This window comes from Chaetura pelagica, unplaced genomic scaffold (assembly GCF_000747805.2).
Source record: "Chaetura pelagica isolate M959 unplaced genomic scaffold, ChaPel_1.0 scaffold354, whole genome shotgun sequence".
NCBI lineage: Eukaryota > Metazoa > Chordata > Aves > Apodiformes > Apodidae > Chaetura > Chaetura pelagica.
In genome coordinates, this window is record NW_009953299.1 from 1599091 (window position 1) to 1618916 (window position 19826).

The 19826-nt window shown below is 37.5% G+C and overlaps 2 protein-coding genes across 3 annotated transcripts in view; one reads left to right on the forward strand and one right to left on the reverse strand.

Annotated features, from left to right (window-relative positions):
• Window positions 1–649, forward strand: part of CCDC85C (coiled-coil domain containing 85C) — a 115840-nt gene extending 115191 nt beyond the window's left edge. Inside the window, exon 3 of the mRNA XM_009998034.1 lies at window positions 560–649. Coding sequence (XP_009996336.1) covers window positions 560–649 — 90 coding nt within the window. The remainder of the gene's footprint in view (window positions 1–559) is intronic.
• Window positions 650–4331: 3682 nt separating this feature from the next.
• CCNK (cyclin K) lies at window positions 4332–19073 on the reverse strand. 2 transcript variants are annotated; one of them, XM_009998017.1, is made up of 11 exons: window positions 18807–19073; window positions 17813–17894; window positions 17114–17245; window positions 16181–16286; window positions 15987–16044; window positions 13947–14116; window positions 12075–12361; window positions 8961–8994; window positions 8102–8176; window positions 5694–6233; window positions 4332–5113 (listed from the first exon to the last, which is right to left on the reverse strand). In XM_009998017.1, the coding sequence occupies exons 1-11, from the start codon at window positions 19001–19003 to the stop codon at window positions 5028–5030; spliced, it is 1767 nt and encodes a 588-aa protein (XP_009996319.1). In that variant the 5' UTR covers window positions 19004–19073; the 3' UTR covers window positions 4332–5027. The 2 variants fall into 2 exon arrangements, with proteins under 2 accessions (XP_009996319.1, XP_009996318.1); XM_009998016.1 differs by lacking the exon at window positions 4332–5113 and having other exon boundaries at window positions 5608–6233.
• Window positions 19074–19826: the final 753 nt, after the last annotated feature.

The window sequence follows — 19826 nt, forward strand, 5'->3', positions numbered from 1 at the left end:
TGGGGAAGGGTAAAGTGCCATAACTTTATCCTCCCAAATGGATTGATTTCTGTTTGTGTATCATCAGCTGCTTTTTCCTTAAATATTAATTTTATGTAGACTCAAGGCAGCTATGAAGTGCTTTGCATTTTCTAAAATGTATGTTTTTAAGAAGTCACACACACACACATATATATATATATATAAAAAATTTAAATCGTTATCTTTTTCATTACCTTTTCTGTTCAGCGTAACATCATTTCTGTAAGCATGGCAGGCTTGACCTAGCATTGAACTTAACTACTGAACCTAGCATATTTGTTTTATACTATTACCCCAGGCAAAAACGGTTCTAATTTCAAGAGAGACTAATTAGAAAAATGCATCAATGTTTTTTTTCCTTGGAATCTGGAGCACAGATGCCATCCAGGGGCTCTGCTGAGAATTGCAGCCCAGCTCTGGGAAACTGCTCGTTTCATTTTCAGACTGCAGTTATAAAAATACTGCAACTCATCAGAAGCTTTGGGGGTTTTTAAAATTCCTATCTTTCTCTATCCCACCTCTTAATTTTCTCTTACAGGTCGTCTGGCGAAAGCTGGGTGATGCTGCAAGCTCCAAACCTTCCATCAGGCAACATCTTTCAGGAAACCAGTTCAAGGGTCCCTTGTAAGAACACCATCCAAGAGGCTGGAAGTGATTGATTCTGTGAAGACTAAAGAGGCAGAGCTCAGCATTCCTGGCTGACTGTTCTTGGGGAGCTGGGGTTGAGTTTTTTTCAGGGTTTCCTTTTTTTTTTTTCCCCTTGTTTTGGGTTTTTTTTGAAACAATAGTGTAAATATGGCAGCTAAAGGCCTGATTTCCAGGCTGTGGTGCTCTGGAACTACTGTTCAATGGGTAACCATCCAGTAATGCCAGACTTGCATAATTTGTATTGTAGTTCAAACCTGCTTTGTTGTAATGGTCTGTTTGTAGAATTAACTAACTTGAGAGAATTTCTAAGAGGAACAAGAAGAACCCTTAACCTGTGGAGAAGTCACGGTTTGTATCCCTCCAGTCCACTCACTTGTCAATGATTCATAGCTGGGTTAGTGGCTCCAGGCAGCACCTTCCAAGGAAAGAGCAATTTGAATTAATTGGCTTACAGCCTGCCAAGTTCCTGAGCTGCAAACACCTTTTTAGGAGGTCCTTACTGTACAGTAAAGAGTGGAGAGCTAAAAGCACTGGTACACTTTGTAGGTTGCACGGTGGTGCTCATCACACAAGTCTGCAGAAAGGCTTAAGACTCTGTATCAGCTGTTAATGAACTGTTTTTAATGAACAAAAGATATAAGATTTTTGCAGTTGTCATGTGAATGAAGTCACATGCCAGTATTCCCTACAAATACAGCAATGCTTTACCTGTAAAGCTTTTACTACAAAGTAATTCAGCAGAACGTGCTGGCCTAACAGTGCTTATGACTTTCACAGGATCTTTGAGAGCAGCTCATCTTTTACATAAGGAAGATTTTGTTGGGTTTTTTTTAATGTTCTTGCTGGATCCCTCACCTATACTTATTCCTGTGTAAGGTATCCAAATAACAACCTTGCAGAGCTGAATAAAAACTCCATGAACACAGGCTGTCGGTTGAGACTACTTCCTGCCATTCAAGCTTTATTTTTGTTAATGAACCAAAACAAGTGGGTTTTTCCTTCTTCTAATGGTTGTATATAAAACAATGGGACTTATATTTTGCAATTGTGGAGTAGCTGCTTGTATAGCCGTAAGAATTTGACTCCTTTCTTTTCCAAGTTGTCATAGCAGCTGTCCCTGTATTTCATTAGATGTTCTTTCCTAATAGTCAAAGGAAGCGGGACTTGGTTATTAAAATACTTGGTGTAAAAATTTTTTAAAGACAGCCATGTGAGAAGATCAAAGCCTCCTCTTCAAAAGTTGCATCAATTTAACGATTATTTCAAAGATTTAATGACCTCAGACACCATCACTTTCTTTTTGTTCTCCAAGAGAATCAGTCACAGCTGCAGACAGCTGAATTAGCTGGAGAGATTCTTCCTCTTAAATTACTTTGTTCTACCAGTTGAGTTCTTGACTTGTGGTATTGTATTCACATGGAGCACTGATATAATAACAAGAAGCCCATGCAGCAAGTTATGGAAGGTAATTGGAGCCATGGCATGCAATATTCTGGCTGCCTGGGTAAAGAATTTGGAGTGTATGAGCTCAGATCTGGAACCAGTAAAAAAACAGAGAAGGAATACAACCAGAATACATAGTAACCAGGAAGAGTAAGCACGACATCATTATTTATTGCAGAAATAAAACTGTAGCAGTCAAGATTAAGAAGCTATATGAAAAAAAAATTACACAAACCAGGAACCACCCTCAAAACTCACGCTCTTACTCACACACTCACCAGTAGTTTATTTCTTACTAGTGCTCCTGCAGCAAAGCTGAGCTTGCTAACTCCAAGTTCAGTAATATTTACATTTAAGGTGTCTGGAAAAATCCATGATAGAGCCTGACTGCCTCATTTAAAATATGGCACCTTTGTGGATTCCAGATTTCTTCCTCTTTGCTTTTTGTTTTGACCTCCAGTTTCTAGTCACTATTAATTACTTGTCTTCCTCCTGTACAATTTATACCTTGACATTTTCGTACCAGAAAAGGTGATGTAAAGCAGAGGCATCATTCTTCCTTACTGGCTAATGTTGAACAGAGGGTTACTTTCATCTATCTGCTTGAAAGTCCCTTTTAATTTTGGTGGTATCTAATCACTGGATTAAGCAGAGAATTTAAGCATATTGGGAACAAGGTTAATTTAAGTCTGTGACTTTTAGCTAAAGCAATGCAAATGTTGCCAGCACTTGTAGTTAATTGTGTTGATGACGTGCTTGCTATTTTTGGAGTATATTGGACTAGCAGGTCCTCTCAACAAGAGCTGTACTAATCAGATTACTAGTCTCACCAGCTATGTAATTCTCATTCAAGTATTCCCTGCTATCACATCTCTCTCAGTATGTATCCAATGACTTCAAGCAAAGCTGGTTTTGTTCCACCCACAGATCTCACCTACAAGGGAAGTAAGTGCTGCAAATCCTGAAAAGCTGCTTCACTGGGTAGCCAGTAGTTCAACGAACAGTCTTGATAACCTTAGGGTATATCCTATGTCTTTCAGATTCCATTTGGCAGCATAAATCTTCAATGAAAGATCTGCACCACTGATTTGGCAGGATGTGGCAGTGCTGTATGCTGGGGTGTTCCTTTTGCAAGGTTTTAAGGGTCACTTCATACCTAGCTCCATTTGAGCTTGAAAGTGTCTTCCTGAGGTAAAATGATGCTCAATGACTTTACAGGATGACTTGGGTACTGAATTTTCAGTCGTCTAAAAAGGTGTTTTACATGCCTATTTAAATTGACTTACCTGTGAGCTGTCTTCAGTGAAAATTACTTGAGGAGCTTTGTACACTAAGAAAGGAGCATCCCCTGAAATAGTGGTCATTAAATTCAAGTATTTGGGGCAATAGACTAAGTTTATTTTCTCAAGATGGAAGCCCTGGGTTCTGCAATCCTCTGGCAAAGAAAGCATCCACTGTTTACAAATGGACTTTCCTTGCTTAAGGGAAGTGAAATCGCATCCTTGACTTCTGTGGGAGTGACTGAAGTGAAGAGCATTTCCATAGTTTCTGAAATGCCGTGGTGTAACCAGCTCCAGTTGGCTCTCTGCACCTTGGTAAGACTGCTGAGCACAACCTTGTTCGAGAATGGCACATTTTTATCCAAATAGATATTAAAAGAAATCAGTGTTAAAGTGACCTTTTATCTTTTTAGAAGCTGTAGGGGAAGAGTACTACTGATCTTTTTCAAAGTGCATGACTGTAAAGTGATAAAATTGTATATTTTTCATAATGTGGGGAAAGTCTATTTGTGCTGCTTTAGAAATCAGTTTAAAGTTTGATTTCTGTTAAACCTGTGATCTTACAGCCCTGCTATATTTTCTGTATATGATTTACAAAGAACTGGAAAAGTTAGCACCTGCTGTTGTGTATATAGCAAAATTCTTCAGACCTTAGCACGCGTTTTTACCTATTATGGAACCACTCTGGCTTTTTTGGGGAGGGAAAGTAATAGTACAGATTTTTTTGATAATGTGTGTAAAACATTCATTTGAAATATTTTAGTAAAAATGAAGTAAGAGATGGATTGTGATAGTGTATACTTCTAGTTGAATAAAATAAAAGACATTCTTTTTAAATAAACTGATGAATAAGATTTGGGAGAGCACTGCTGATGTATCTTGCAATAAGTACCATAGTTATGAATTCTGAACTGGTATGAAAAACCTGGAAACCCACTAAATTCAGAACCAATTTTATTTGGGTAGATGTGAACAAAGTAGTCCCATTTATAACCAGGATGTACATCACAGTATGTTGTTACATTCAGACTTTCACACTTAGAAAATATATATATTATGTACAGGAATTTGCAAATAGGTGTAAACATACAATACTTTAAGATACCAGTACATTCCAAAACAAAAATACCAGCAAGGCAAACACCTCAAATGATTCCAGTCAGCTAGCATTCAGAATCTCTTAAATAAAGTAGCTTTTATGCTTGACATTGTGTTGTTTTAATTATTACTAATAATGGAGTTTCTTGCTATAGCTCGAATTTAATGGTATCTGGCTATTTTGATAACCCAAAAATAGGCACTGATTTCTAGAAGGAAATTTTCTTCTTACTGATATAATTGAGCCAATATGGCTGGTTTTGCTAGTATAAAGTAATCCAGTGCTGGAATAACTCAAGACAATTTAAGTCAAATGTATAAAGTTAGAATAGATACTGCAAAGCTGATTAAAATCTAGAAGCCTATATAACTCACCATAAACAATACAGCAAACAGATCAGCTAATTTTTTAATTTCATTGTCTCATTCTTCATCTAAATTTTACATATTACCCTCCTCTTCATCTTTACAAAGTAGGTTTTGGCTAGCTACCCCTGCCTAGACAACATAAAGGGATGTTGTGCAAATTACCTCATGCTATCTCATCCAGGTAGCACGTCCAAGTCCTGCTACAGGTGGCATACCAGGTGGTGGAATTGGAGGTGGCACAGGTGGCTGTCCACCTGGGGGAACAGTAGGCGGGGGGTAACTAGCTGGTGGCATTCCCAGCCCTGGAGGTGGTGGATGAGGTGGTACTGCATGAGTTGGAGGCAGTCTTGGAGGTGGGAAATTAGGATTGTATGTAGGTGGAGGAGGATATCCAGGAGTAGGAGGTGGAATATTGGGTGGGGGGAATGAAGCGGGGGGTGGAGGTGGAACTGGTGGTGGAGGGTTGGGAGGATAGACATGAGGATGGTATGGTAGATGAGCTGGTGGTCCGTAGGCCGGTGGTAAAGCTCCGTAAGTTGGTCCTTCTGTTTTCATCATTGACTGAAGACTTTGATAACCCTCTCCTGACATATAAGAATTTGTAGTAGACATCCCTGTAATATAACTGCTGGGGGGCGGGGGTGGGGGACGATGTGGCAGAGGGGGAGGGTGATGTACTGGGGCATAGGTTTTGGCTAGCTACCCCTGCCTAGACAACATAAAGGGATGTTGTGCAAATTACCTCATGCTATCTCATCCAGGTAGCACGTCCAAGTCCTGCTACAGGTGGCATACCAGGTGGTGGAATTGGAGGTGGCACAGGTGGCTGTCCACCTGGGGGAACAGTAGGCGGGGGGTAACTAGCTGGTGGCATTCCCAGCCCTGGAGGTGGTGGATGAGGTGGTACTGCATGAGTTGGAGGCAGTCTTGGAGGTGGGAAATTAGGATTGTATGTAGGTGGAGGAGGATATCCAGGAGTAGGAGGTGGAATATTGGGTGGGGGGAATGAAGCGGGGGGTGGAGGTGGAACTGGTGGTGGAGGGTTGGGAGGATAGACATGAGGATGGTATGGTAGATGAGCTGGTGGTCCGTAGGCCGGTGGTAAAGCTCCGTAAGTTGGTCCTTCTGTTTTCATCATTGACTGAAGACTTTGATAACCCTCTCCTGACATATAAGAATTTGTAGTAGACATCCCTGTAATATAACTGCTGGGGGGCGGGGGTGGGGGACGATGTGGCAGAGGTGGAGGTTGATGTACTGGGGCAGGATGAGCAGGGGGAGGAATCTGGACCTTTGGCATATCTACTGAGTCCACAGTAGTAGATTGCTCTGCTTCTCCCATTGAAACTGCAGTTGTCAAAGGAGGCTTGCGCTCTGGAAAAGAAAATGTATTATTTTGAAGGACAGTGGCAAGAACAGCTTCTGAATACTTTTTATTTTTCTCCCAGTTAATGTATCAAAAGACTACTCAATTCTCTAAGTCTCTGAATGCCGTATGGTATCTAGTTAGGGCTTCGTCTATCACTAGAAAATAACTAAGCTGCAAATCAAAGCTCCAAGTTCAGCTTTGCCAATTCTAGAAGTTAAATACAGCTTCCATTCTTAATATTATTTTCTTAAAATTTAAATATTGTTCTACAGTCAACAGAAATTAGTGGACTGGATGGACAGAATCACAACTAGCAGATTTTAAAAGTCATGGGACCAAAGGTACCAAAAATCTTTTGATCAGTGCTTCAACCTTCTTTAGTCCAGGCCTCCCTTCTACCTCTCTTATACTCCAGGAGGTGGCCTGGAATTGGCCTCTGCACTTCACCTCATGTTGGGAAATACATTTGAGAATACAGGCCAAAGTCTCAAGTCTTTAACACTCAGTTCTAAACCTGTTAACCAAATGAAAGAAAAAAGAAAATCGGAGGATAAATAAGAAAGTATGATAAGATTGCTTGGGAGATATGAAATCTGATCTACTACTTGTTACCTGACAGTCTGGGGAAGTTCATAAAAAGGTCAGAATTATACTTGGCCATTTCTGGGAAGAACAAGCTTTTAACTGTCTTCTATTTAAACAATTACTTATTTATTTATTTTCCCTCTTAAGGCAGACACTATAAAGTAAGTAATAACACAAGACAAAGACTGACCTAATGGCAACATCTCTGTATGGTCATACAGTCAGGATTAAAATGCCCAATAAAAAAGAGTTTGGGGCATCTTGACACCCATCTTGCTTGTATATACAGACTTCTAAAACATTGTTCAGTAAGAGAAGTTATTCAGGAGCAGGTATAGGGTAGTCATTTCCAGAGGCATGAAAAAACTAAACTGACAATGCTAAATAGAATTTGAGATAAAACCACCCTCTACTAGTTCTGTTTGTTTGGTCAAGACATATTTGTTTTCACCTGACCTTTCTTCAGAGCCCCAAAAGGTAAGAGTTGGCCTCTACAAACTGTTCTTAAATGTTTCAGTGCTTATACAATTATTTGCTTTTATAAACTAGCTATAAGAGAAAAATTTTAGATTACAAAGGAAACAAATTAATTACCTGCCTAAATAAGTCCTACTATATATCACAGCACTGTTTCTCTTGTAATTCCCTGTTAGAAGCTGTCATCTTACAGTTACATTATTGGCAATGCTCTGTAAAATATTTATGTCATATATAGGTCACTGGAAGGACAGTTAATGTATCAAGGTGCTGGAAACTGCACAACAGCACCATTTATTTTGCAAACATTGGGTATGTGTGGAGTGTTAAAGAGTTCCCTGGCAGATGGAAGTCCTCTTTTGGGACATGGCAAAGAAAGTATCACCCTCATTACTTGGACATTGCACACCTGCAGAATTTCTATACTAAAGATGTAGCACAGAGGAATTCTATAGGTTAGTTGGAAACTACTCTAGTAATATAATATGGTATCTGCCATCCTTTCAAGAACATAAATCCCTTTTTGCCTACTACTGACCATTAGTTAGTCTTCTAGGCCTTTAACAGTCACAGCTTTTGCCTTTGCCCACCTAGTATAGGTCTAGTTTCCATCATAACTTTTTTCATCTGTCCGGAAAAGCCTGTGCTAGTAAGGTGACATTCCCTTTGGAGCTTATTGACCTCATGCTTTTACTTGCCAAGCTGATTAATCAAGGCAACAACCCCTTCCCCCACACTGCTACCACCATCTGAATGAAAAGCAAAGCAATTAACGGCAAGAGTAAATGTGTTTAAGAAAATAAAAACTTACCTGGAGGCGGATGGGCAGGAGGTATCGGTGGATGTGAAGTTTCAATTTTGGGAATTTTAGATGGTGGTGGTGGTTCTAAAAAAACATTTGAAATTTCCTAATTGGCTATTGCTCTGCAAGATTTTTCCAAATTCCAACTCAGGTCTCATATCACACTATGCAAAAGTACAGTGGAAGTCCTATATACTAGATATTTTTAATAGAGAAAACTAAAATTGACACCTTTGTATAAAGTGACATTAAGTATCACATCTTCCAAAAAAGCTCATGCCTACAAAGTCAAGCTATTTTATAACTACAGATAAATCGTCCCAGCAAGAGTATGCAAGTGAAGATGAGCATACATATATTTTCTAGCACAAAAATGTAACTTGTAAATAGTTAAAACAAATCTTGGAGGAAGTTGAACTACGCTCTGCTAGGGCAGCATGTGTCTAGAAATCAAACAAAACAGCAACTGAACAGGAGAGAGGGAGAAGAGGCAGGTCTCTGGAATCTCTCTGGAGAACCAGAAAGGGAGAAGTGCCAAACTTAGGTTACAGGATCACATCCTAGCTATCCTGAAAGATATTGTTCCAAAACATCAAAAATAATGAAAACCCCCCAAATAAACAAAAAGAACTAGAGGTGATCATGGCAGTGAGGCATTTCTTAAGCTAGCCTATCTATTGATTAAAAATGCTTTTGCAGTTAGGAACATTTAAAAATTGTTACAGGATATATTTAAAGGCACATTATTAGGATCAAAATAGTTTAGAGCTGCCAAGCCTGTAAGCTATAAAACTAAGCACACTTCAAATGGCTTATTCTGGTTCAAACAGTAAAATGAAACCAGTATAAATTGAATATTAATATTTACCTGCTGGTTTTGTTTCTTCTTTTGGAGATACAGCCTGTTAAAAAAAGAGAAAGGTGGAAATAAGACCACTGCAAAACACAAAACTTTTTAAAATGGCAACAAGCAAACGAAAGAGGAAATAACTTACAGCCTAGTGAAGAGCTTTTGTACAGATCTGACTAAACCAGAACCAGTTTCCTCCTCTGTCCCTTAAAAGGAGGCAGGACAAAACCTTTATTTGTTTCTATATTTTTATTAGGAGGCTAATAATTTCCAGTCTCAACAACACAAACCCTGAACAAATTCAAATCACATTGGGCAAGCCCAGCTTAACTGGAAGAATGAAAAGACTGAAAAAATAGCAGCTATTGTAGATAACAGCATTTCCTGCTGTTCACACTGATGAGTGTTGCATCTTGTTCAATTTGTTTCTCAACCACTGCACATACATCATGGTCCGGTACGCTGCTCACTGAGCTGAAAGCAAGAGACTTGGCCTCTGTTCCCAATTCTGCTTTGACCTATCATTCAACCTTTGCCAAAATCACTTCAGGCCTTCATGCTTTATTTACCAGGACAGGAGGGCAGTCAAAGTGTTGCTCAGCATACAACATTGCAGAAGCCTTCAGATGGAAAGCATTGTATAAAAGCCAAATGTTATGCCATGAAAAAATTTATGCGCACTGATCAAAACCCACAAAACCTCACATCATCCTTCCAATCACTAGTATTTGGTTGGGTTTTTTGTTTTGTTGGGCTTTTTTTGAAGAATCACAGACTAAGTATCAAGAAAAATCTTTCCAGCTTACTTAGTCCAACTGAGACAGATACTTGACGGTCTTTGAGAAAAGCAGAAAACCTAACAGAAATTTTAAGTGCAATAAGCTCAGCTAGAAATGTATTTAAAATTAACAATAAAGGTCAGAAGAGTTCAGTACATAGCCTCTCTGTCCTTTAAAAAAAAGGGTTTTTTTAAGGGACTGTTTACCTCTAGCAGCTTTACCATCACCAATTATTGCTCAGTTCTCATCAATTTACTTTCTGCAGCAAGAACAGACTTGTATTTCAGTCCAATTTGAACAACAAATTTTCCTGAATTTAGATGAGTATTTGCTGTCCAATACAAAGGTACCCAAGGCCTGTCTGAGGCTATCTCAGTCTTGTATTCCTTTGATAGATGTTTCAATTAATCCTCAGCTGTCTTCTGGCTGCTCTTTTCTACTTTTTAAGGACAATCTTATTATTTCCATTCCAAACATACTTTCCTTGGTGACTCTAACAGACTGATCTGCTGCCTTCATCTTCTTTTCTCAAATTTCTAACATTAAATTCCTTGTCTGTAAAACTGCATGCAAACAACAGATCTCCCTGCACTTCCACACACTACTTATTGCAACACTTCCAGAAATTACTCATTCTGTGAAGTCACTTGATCACTTCTAGTGGTAAGTAATTCAGTTAGTGTGCATTTGTTAAAATGTTCAGAAAATAATCTCTGGGCATACTCTTAAGTTATACCATTAGAATGGAAAAAGCTGAATACCTCATATGACAAAAAAATACCAGTTTAAACTGTATTTATGTTAAAGAAGAGGGAAAAAAAAGATTTAAAGAGAAACAATCTCAATGCCTGTAAGAATTAAATCACTTCTCTAATAATTGCAGCTACTAAAATATAAATGAGCTTTTTTTTGGCACTGCTACTGCACTGTAGTTTGTATTGCTCCAGTGATGACATTCCAGGGTTAACATTACAGATTTACTAGCGTGCTGATTTTTATTTAATAGTTTCATACTAAACTCAATCCACACCACAATGAAATTGTTCTTTTAGTGCTGTTTCTATGTGCAATAGAACTGTTCCCACTAACAAGTTTTAGTTTAATCAAACTAAATATATTATTTACATCTAATGATTCACTAGTATATTTTTAGTGAAGTCAACTGAACATTCAAGTGCTCTTTACCACCAGAGATGTAGAGGATGTGCAGATGCTTTAGACATCTGGTATGGGTCTGGAAGTCATGGGCCAATGCCTCTGCTGCTTGAAAGTATCTTGGCTCAGTAGAAGGTAATGGAATTCTAAGAGTTCATGTAAATGGAAAATCTGGCCTCCAAGAACAAAGTGTATTTATGTTCTGTACAAATCAAAGGAGGAGTCATGCAAAGCCCTATTTATAGAGGAGGCAAACATTTTAAGTAAGGTTTATGGTACGTCTAACTGAAGATCATTTTAGAAGCGTCAAGTGAATCTTTATGAAACCACATCTTGTTCTCCTGCACTGCTTTCCAGAGAAAGAATTATTTCAGGTAATCACATTCACTTTTCTCAAATTCATGCTGTTTGTGCTCTTCTATAAAACTCCTCCTGAGTCACTCTTTGCTTTATATTTGTTCCGAATGCCTACAGTGTACCAGGACTTACCTTTATCTGTATTACTCGCTTCCTTAATTATTTTCAAGAAAATGTAAGTTGCTCTGAGGGCTTGACCAGGGGTGATTGTAAAAGAAGAAATCAGTAAATGTAGAGCCTTTAAATTAATGAACAAGCACTCATAACAACTTACAATCAGACATACATCCAAATTGTTATTTACAGTTTCTGATGTGCCAAACTTTCCCAGACATTTCTGTTGAAGAAAAGTAAGAGTTCCCTGCCCTACTGATCTGATAACCCAAGGAGTTCGTGCTGATGGAATTCATACTACCTGTAAAAAGCTCTCCCAATTTTCAATCTAATTAACAAATTTTATCAGCTTTCTATCCTGAACAACTCAAAAGTTCAGTGCAAGAACTATATATTTCAGACTTTTTCCTCTAGTACACTATGTTCTGATTACAAGACCAAGGTTTTAGAGAGTAGCACAGAGTGTGCTATCACAGAGATGCTGCACTCTTCCTATTCCATTACATTCTATAATTTCTTGCTTCTTTCTGTGTTTTGCAGTTCATTTGTTATTTTGTTTCTGGTTTTCTTTCCCCCTTTTTGTCTGTTCTCTAGTTTGGGCATGCATTAATCATAAGTTAGAGCAAAAGCTGTAAAAACTACAAGATTTACTTCCTCAGTGGATCTATTCCAAAGATTTTACTTCCGAAAACAGCAAGAAGATTTAGGTAACACTTTAAACACTTACTGCTGGTCTTTTAATCTGTCTAGGAGGACTTGACTGGGGAGAAGGCTTTTTAGATTGCTGTGCTTGTGTTTGTTGCTGCTGCTGAGGTTGTTGCTGGGTTGATTGTTGCGACTCTTTTTGCTGCTGAGTCTGGGACTGTTCTGAACTCTGGGACTGCTGTGACTGCTGCACCGTGGGTGCCTGGGGTGTAGACTGAAGAGATGGAGGCTGCTGCAACTGGTGAGGGGTATGATGGGGCATTTGCTGTTTTCCTTGCGAGTAGAGATCCAGGATCTGATGACAGATGTCTTGAAAACAAAAATTATCCAAAATATTATGCACCCATAATGTACAAGTGTATATTAAATACACGCAATAATCAACTAGGCTTTTTACTGGACATGAACTTCAGAAAAATTAATTGTAAATATTACTCATTGTTATCATGACCATAGATTTCATTTTTTAAGACCAACTTTCTCAATTTATACTTGCATTTCTGAGTTTCTTCTGACTATGCTAAAATGTTTATGCTTACCTTCCAGAAGAAGAAAATGTCTCGGTATTAATATATCATATGTTATTACTTTATGCTTGGAGAGCCAGATAAGAGTGTAACAACAGGACAGTAATATAGTAATAAAGTGAGTGAAGGAAGATTATATGTTAAAACATACATATCTAGTTAGGCCAGTAAAAAGTTTTTCAGGAAACTAAGTAAAGGACTAATATTAAATTCTTTTTTCGACAGGTTAGGAGCCAACGTTCTGTAAGAAAACATGTGTGACCAACTGATAACCAGTGCAAGAGCAGCACTCAAGGAAAAGCAAAGCTTTCTAGAAAAGCTGAATTAGTTCTTTCAATGGGCATTCTGTGATGTAGTAGCAGAAACTGGAGAGACTCCCATTCTATTATCCTCTGTGGCAGGGATTCAGAACAGATCTATCTGAAACTGAAGCAACTCTGAAAAAAGCCATGATACAAACAGCTCAAGTAACCATTCAAGAAATCCCCAGAGCTGTATAGTATTCACCTAAAAGTTCTAAGGGCAACAAAGTTTAAACCCCCCTGAAACATACTGTTTCATTTAAAACTTCCTTAGAACCAAATGCCAGATTGTGACAAGTACCAATTTTTAAAGAAGGTTTCTAAACAATTTATGGAACTAAAAGTATATTTCGCCTGACATTTGTAACAGGTGAGTTAGTAAAAACTTCAATGAAGATAAATTAGTGACCATATAACCATAATTTACTTAATGAGAGTCAAGAGAGGTCCTGCTTTGTTTTATGAACTTCCTGGGGTTTTCTCAAGAGGACAAGCAGCAGATAAACAGAACAATATACACAAAGGGAATAGAACAAAGATAACTGTATTGATGAAGAAGATCCATAATTCATTCCCTATCAGAATCCACTCACACACACCCATAATCTTTTTCTGAGTCATGGCACACCATTAAATGTTTCTGCAACCCTAGAACAGTTTGATTAAAGAAGTCAGCCATAAATGAGAAAACCACTGGAAAGCAGGCTCCATTAGTTCCAGTGTTTGCAGAGCTGCTTATCTAAAATAGGGAGAAGGGAATCATTACAAAAACAAAACACATCATGCCAATTTAGCAGTTAATTAGCTGTGTTATAAACTAGACAAGCAATAAAGCAAATCTTGACCAGAAGACCAATCAAGATAACTAAAGATAATTCCAGACTAAGCCAATCTTAGATGTTGAATTAAAAACCTGGTTATGGCACAGCACATATCCCCTGAGTTACATACTCCACACAATTGTTTCGACTAAAACCAGGAGAGAAAACAATTGGCATTTACCAATGACCTAGATCACACAGTTAAAGGAAATACTCCTCTCTTGGTGGCAATTTTTTTTCATACCTTCCAGAACATCAACGGGAACATCTTGGACAAACTGCTCCCACCATCGTCTGTACATTGGTTTTGATGTCCATTCCTGTATTTCAAACTTGCACAAACGGCCTGCTAAGTACATAACTGCAACTGCTATGATCTCTGGTTCCCACTGCAGTGACAGTGTAGTGCAGAGACTGGAATATAAAAAAAACAAAACAAAACACAATCCTGAAGATAATTCTGATTGTCAAAATACAACACTTTTAACGTACGGCAGCTATAACTAAGGATGTATAAAATCCCACCACATTTTAACATCTCAGCTCTAATTAAGAGCCTTGTGAATCAAATGAGTTAACAAAGCTAAGCTGTTTCAGCACTACTGCTATCATGAAACAAGGTAATTTTACACAGATTACAATTGCTACACAAGTGTGCTGTTGCTACATTGCACTGGTTAGAGAATGATTTACACGCTCAGATTAGAGTTTCCAAATGTTTTTTCAATAAAACCCAAACAAGTACTAAAGAAAACCCCACAGAACAGCCAACAGGAACTTGTAAAGCATGTCATCAAGCACAGTGCAACTTTTAGATCAAGCTAGGTTCTCTCTTTAATAGCCTTTGTTAAAGCTGATCCTAAAGTATTATGGGTATTATTGGTATTAACTGAGTAAATTCCTGTCATAATCAAAGTTACAGTTTCCTGATACTAATTATATCTTATATATATAATAATGCATATATTATTTTATATAAATATAAAAGACACAAGAACTAGTTCTTAAAACACAGTTTTCTTATTATTACTTTCATGAAATGTACTGGGGCAGTGGCCTGTGGCTGTGTAAGAGCTGAACCCCCTATTCTAAAGGCCTGTAGTGCAAAGTACAGAGTTATTTTCCCAGAACCCTAGAAAACAAGTACACTTCTAATGCGATACCTATTAAGTAAACACACGACAGCCTCTCAAGAACAGAGACACGTATTATTTGAAAAAATCACTCTGACTTCACACTAATGTTTTTGTGAAGTGCATTTTCTTTAATTATTAAATCTCTTGAATTATTAAACACAATCTAGTTCCAAGTACAGAAGTGACCATACTTTGATAGATACACAACAACCTCATCAGTGACAGTCAAGCCTGTAAGATCACCACCTGCAAGACTGACAGCAGCTGAAGCAAACATCTCTTGACACCCAAATACCTTAAGCAACCTTCTGCTCAAATTAATTTTGAGAGTTTAAGTGGTTTCTACAGAATCTCGACCCATGGTGGGCTTCTTCAGATTAGGCATACAAATAAAAATGCATCTCTCTTTCAATGGTGTTCTACTGCCAAAGGTATGACAGAAGTACAGTACTTAGCATTTCTGAATAGCTGGCTATTTACACATTTTCTTAAAGGTTTGATATGGAAATAAAAAATTACATTTAACTATCATTGATAAGTTAACTTGCCCAGCTCTGTAGAATCCTCCTTAAAAAGATTAAAGTGTATGGAGGCGTTTTAGGTTTTTTTCCCAATACCACACTACATAAGAAAAGTGCTTCTACATGCCCTCCTGTTAAATAATGTGGTCCTTATATTGCAAATCCATTATTCAAAAAAATGTAAATCTAGGGCTAAAAACTTAATTCCTCATGGAATTTAATGGTTAGTTTAATATTACCAAAATACCACTTTTAAAAAATGTTGACCAACACAACGGAACTGGGAGGTGATTTCTTTTCTCAGAATGGGCCATGTATCTCAGATTGGGCAAGAAGGCAGCTTTGATCCTGGAGATCTGTAATTTGGTTTGGCACTCTCAAACAGTTAACCTTTTTTTTTTCTGCTGCATTAAATCCTCACCACAAAATTGCAAAGGTCTTAATGGTCTGCTTCTACACTTATGCCAGATTCTCTTTTCAGCGGAACTATTGTAGAAACAATTGAAAGAAAAGCTGATGAACATGATCAAGAAAACACGTAACAAGCATTTGTAAAGAAATCCCTAATTCCAAAATAAAGCAACTGTAACTAATTCAGTTTCAAAAGGTTTCCTAGAAGTATCTTACCTGTCATTGACAAACGTCCATGCCATCTGAACCAGTTTTTGAATTTTATTTTTGTCTCCTGAAAACAATCAGAAATGTAAGAAATAAAGTTATTAGGAAGGACAGTTTGGAATAGAACACTCTTGCACTGTTAATGTAAATTAAGTTCTAAAAATTAATAACAGGCATTACTTTCTCACCCTGTAATATTTTACCTTTGAGTTGTTTGGCATATTTGAGAAGAAATTGATATGGATGTTCCACTTGCAAATCAAACTTTATTGTTTGTAGTAAGATTCTTTCAAGGACCATCACTTCCTCCTAGAGAATGTAACAAGGTAGCCACAATATTATTCCTTCTTTTACTCACAAATATTTTATGTTGCTATAAAGCATAACTACGGAGCACCTCCAGGCAAACATGTTTCTTTGCTTTTGCTTGATTAGGGTTTGTCTGCAAGAACAGAAATCTCTCCAACCTAAAACATTATTTAAAACCCAGATACATTTTCTTCACATTTATTTGAGGCAGGAAAGGCGACATGGGGTCTAAAATTCCTTTTCAACCACGAAGGAAAGAACTGAATCAGATACAGCATCAAAGTACCAAATACACAAAACCACAACAAAAAGGGAAGCTCTCACCACATTTCTCTCCCGAGTTGGAGATCTTTCTGGTTTTTTATTTATAATAAGCAAATTTTGAGAGAAGCATAGTTTTAGTAAGTCAAATACTCTAAACAGGAAACTCCTCAATACTTCTGACACGTAGTTCCCTTACTCGACTTAAGATATGCTATTAATTACTTCCTAAAATTACATTAAAACTGTCTAATATGACTTATGTCTTGACAACACTTCTAGCTATGATCTGAATTATTCAAATTTATTTTAACTTGCAAAATAGTATCAGATTTTACACAAAATCAAACGTAAATTTTTTATACAGTTCTCCCAGTAGGCTCCCAAAACTTCTTGTATTATGAAGAATTATTTTCATAGGTACCTATCACATTACCCAAAAGAGCTATAAATGCATGCTGAACATATAATTTAACTTAGAATAATGGAAAATCAGCCAGTGCTCTACTGTGTATGTCACTTTCCTAGAGTACAACAGGATGAAACACATTTCAACATATTTTTACCTTTGGATCATCTCCAAACTGCCCAAACTGTACATCATTTAGCAAGCTACGAGCTGTTTTAATGATATCTTTACATTTCTTAGGAGTTTCCTCAACTTTTCCTGCCAGAAAGAGACAGCAGGCTCCTGTCACCTAAAAAAGAAAATAATCTCAAAAACATGTTTGCATGTAGATATGCAATACAGGATAGCACTGTATAAAGGCACTGTCAGCTTCTATTAAGAGTTCGGGGGAAGCTTCCCAGGAACGACTTAAGAAGCGTATTAATTTCTGATGTTTTATAGTGTTCATTTAAACTTTGACCTTCTCAAAGGGAAAATACATAATTTGGAGGATTGTCCATTTTATACAACTACACTTAAAGGTTAGGAACTCAAAAGCAGAATTCTTCCTGCTTCAGAATTCTCTGTCAAGCAGTTTCAAGATGTTATTAAACTTTTTTTTTCCTTAGCTAATACAGGAGTGTTATAGTTCCTACTCTTTCTAAAGAACAGTCTCAACAAGACATACTGCAATGACAACATAAGCATTTTTTTTTAACACAGAAATGTGTAAACAAGCCAGAACAGAACCTTTTAAGCTGTAGTACATGAAAGAAAAAAATTCACAGAGGTGGACATTAAGTCAGTTATCACCATTTCATATAGTTCACGCCTAATGTAATCACTGTATTAACTCATTAATCCTGTAAATACTTACATATCTTGGGAATTGCTTGAAGGAATGAAACATATAAAACCGATGGAAATAAATTATTCCAGTTGCTAAAGTATCATAATGTCTGTGGTACAGAATAAGGAATTTCAAACAGGGAATATACAAAATTTAAGACCAAACATGCACAAAGGAAAAGATACGTTCTGCTGTATCAAGTAACTCAAGTAATCATTCATTCAGCAACAAGCTGGAAAACACTGCAAGTAAATCAGGAGTTTTGGGGGAAAAAAAGGCCACTAAACCCATTAAGACTGTGCAAATACTATGATTCAGCCCAGATAAAAGTTGATAACTAAAGCCTTTATTGGAAGTGTGCAAAGTCCCAATCATGCTTATAGGAGGATCCATGCAAGGTCATCCTTGTGTTAAACCATACCTGCCTCAAAGGTGAAAACCAGCTATGGGTACATGAAGGAACAGGACAATTATCACTTCACATTAAAGCGTTGGTGTAGAAACAACTCACTAATCATTCACACCTACAAATGCAAATACAATATGAACACGCTCCCTACTCTTCTCTTAATGGAGAAAAGTAAAATTTCAACTTCACTGGGTTTCACTAAATGAGGAACTGAGGAGATTAAACAAAGCATACAAGTACAGGAATCAAAAAGTTTAAGTGTCAGAGAGAAGGACAGCAGAGAGAACTTAATAATATATACAAATGCAAAATTCAAAACAACAGAAGTTATGTAGATTCTTGTAATAAGAGATGAAGTTTGATAACTGCCAAAAGTTATTTTTAATTGGCAAGCCTGTATCACCTTATTTCTCTACTGCAACAGGGGTTCAGCTGAAACCTTGTTTACCCAAGAAATGGACAAAAATGGGAAATCAGCTCAATGAGATTTTCGATTAACGATTAAGAAACGTTTGAACAGCAAGCTAAGCACATAATGCCACTTCTTGTACATTTCATTCTGAAGATCCCCATTCATAAGACATTTCATACTAACACAAGTTGAAAGGATACAGCCCTAAACGTGTTCCCACATCAAATATGAATCTGGCTCCTTCCCTGCGGTATCGTGCCTCAGTAGCTGGATCAAGCCCTTCTAGCTGTGATGGTGTATGTGCCAAGTCTTTCTTATCCCAGTACCAACATGGCTTTGTATGGTCCAGGTTTGCCAAGTTCACAGAAGGGCTGGAATTTTCTTTATTCTCCTTCATTTATTAAAACAGAATTGTTCTTGCTTTTTAAGTTTTCAAAATGGAAGTCTTCAGACAGTTGCTTCAGAACCTTTAAGAAAAGAAAAATGGATTTCTTTGTATATGGAGGGGACTTCCCCTCTCCTCCCCAACCCACACACTCAAAGTTAAGTAGAGAAATAGTGTTTAACCTTTCTCATTGCAAGCATCTTTTTCCATGTTCAAAACCAATATCTAACTGTGCCCTTATCTCCCCCATACACTGTGAATTCTATTTAAAGAAATAGACATAGTTTATCTTTGCTATTACCTGATCAATACAGTTAATTCAAGAGTACATTATCAACAATACCTGCTAATTCCTAGTAGAAGAACTTTCCACTACTTTTTCCACAAAATAAGGAAAAACAATTCCGTGACTGTAGCAGCAAGATTTGGAAAGTTGGGGGGTAAGGATCAACTTGCTTTTTATAAGCAGGAAACACATTCATTAGGTCAGTCTGAACAGCAATCAAATATGCAGCTCCCAAATATCCCTGGGTGGTAAGATAGTAGCAACCAACCACCTGGCAAAAAGCTTTGTAAAGTGGTCTGTACTTCTCTTACTTGAAGGAAAAAAAGCTAACAGAAGCAGCATTCTTTCACATACCAAGATTAAGACAACTGATTTGAGTCTGTGGGATAAGATGCCATCTAAAATCGTCCCCAAAACACTAGAGTGATTACACTCAAAGTGTGTGCTACTTTCCTGCATTGCTGAGTGCTACAGTTCCAGCACATCACAGAGCTCTGCAGATAATTTTCTGGTGTTGAGTTACGACCAATGTCACTCGTGCCTCAATTT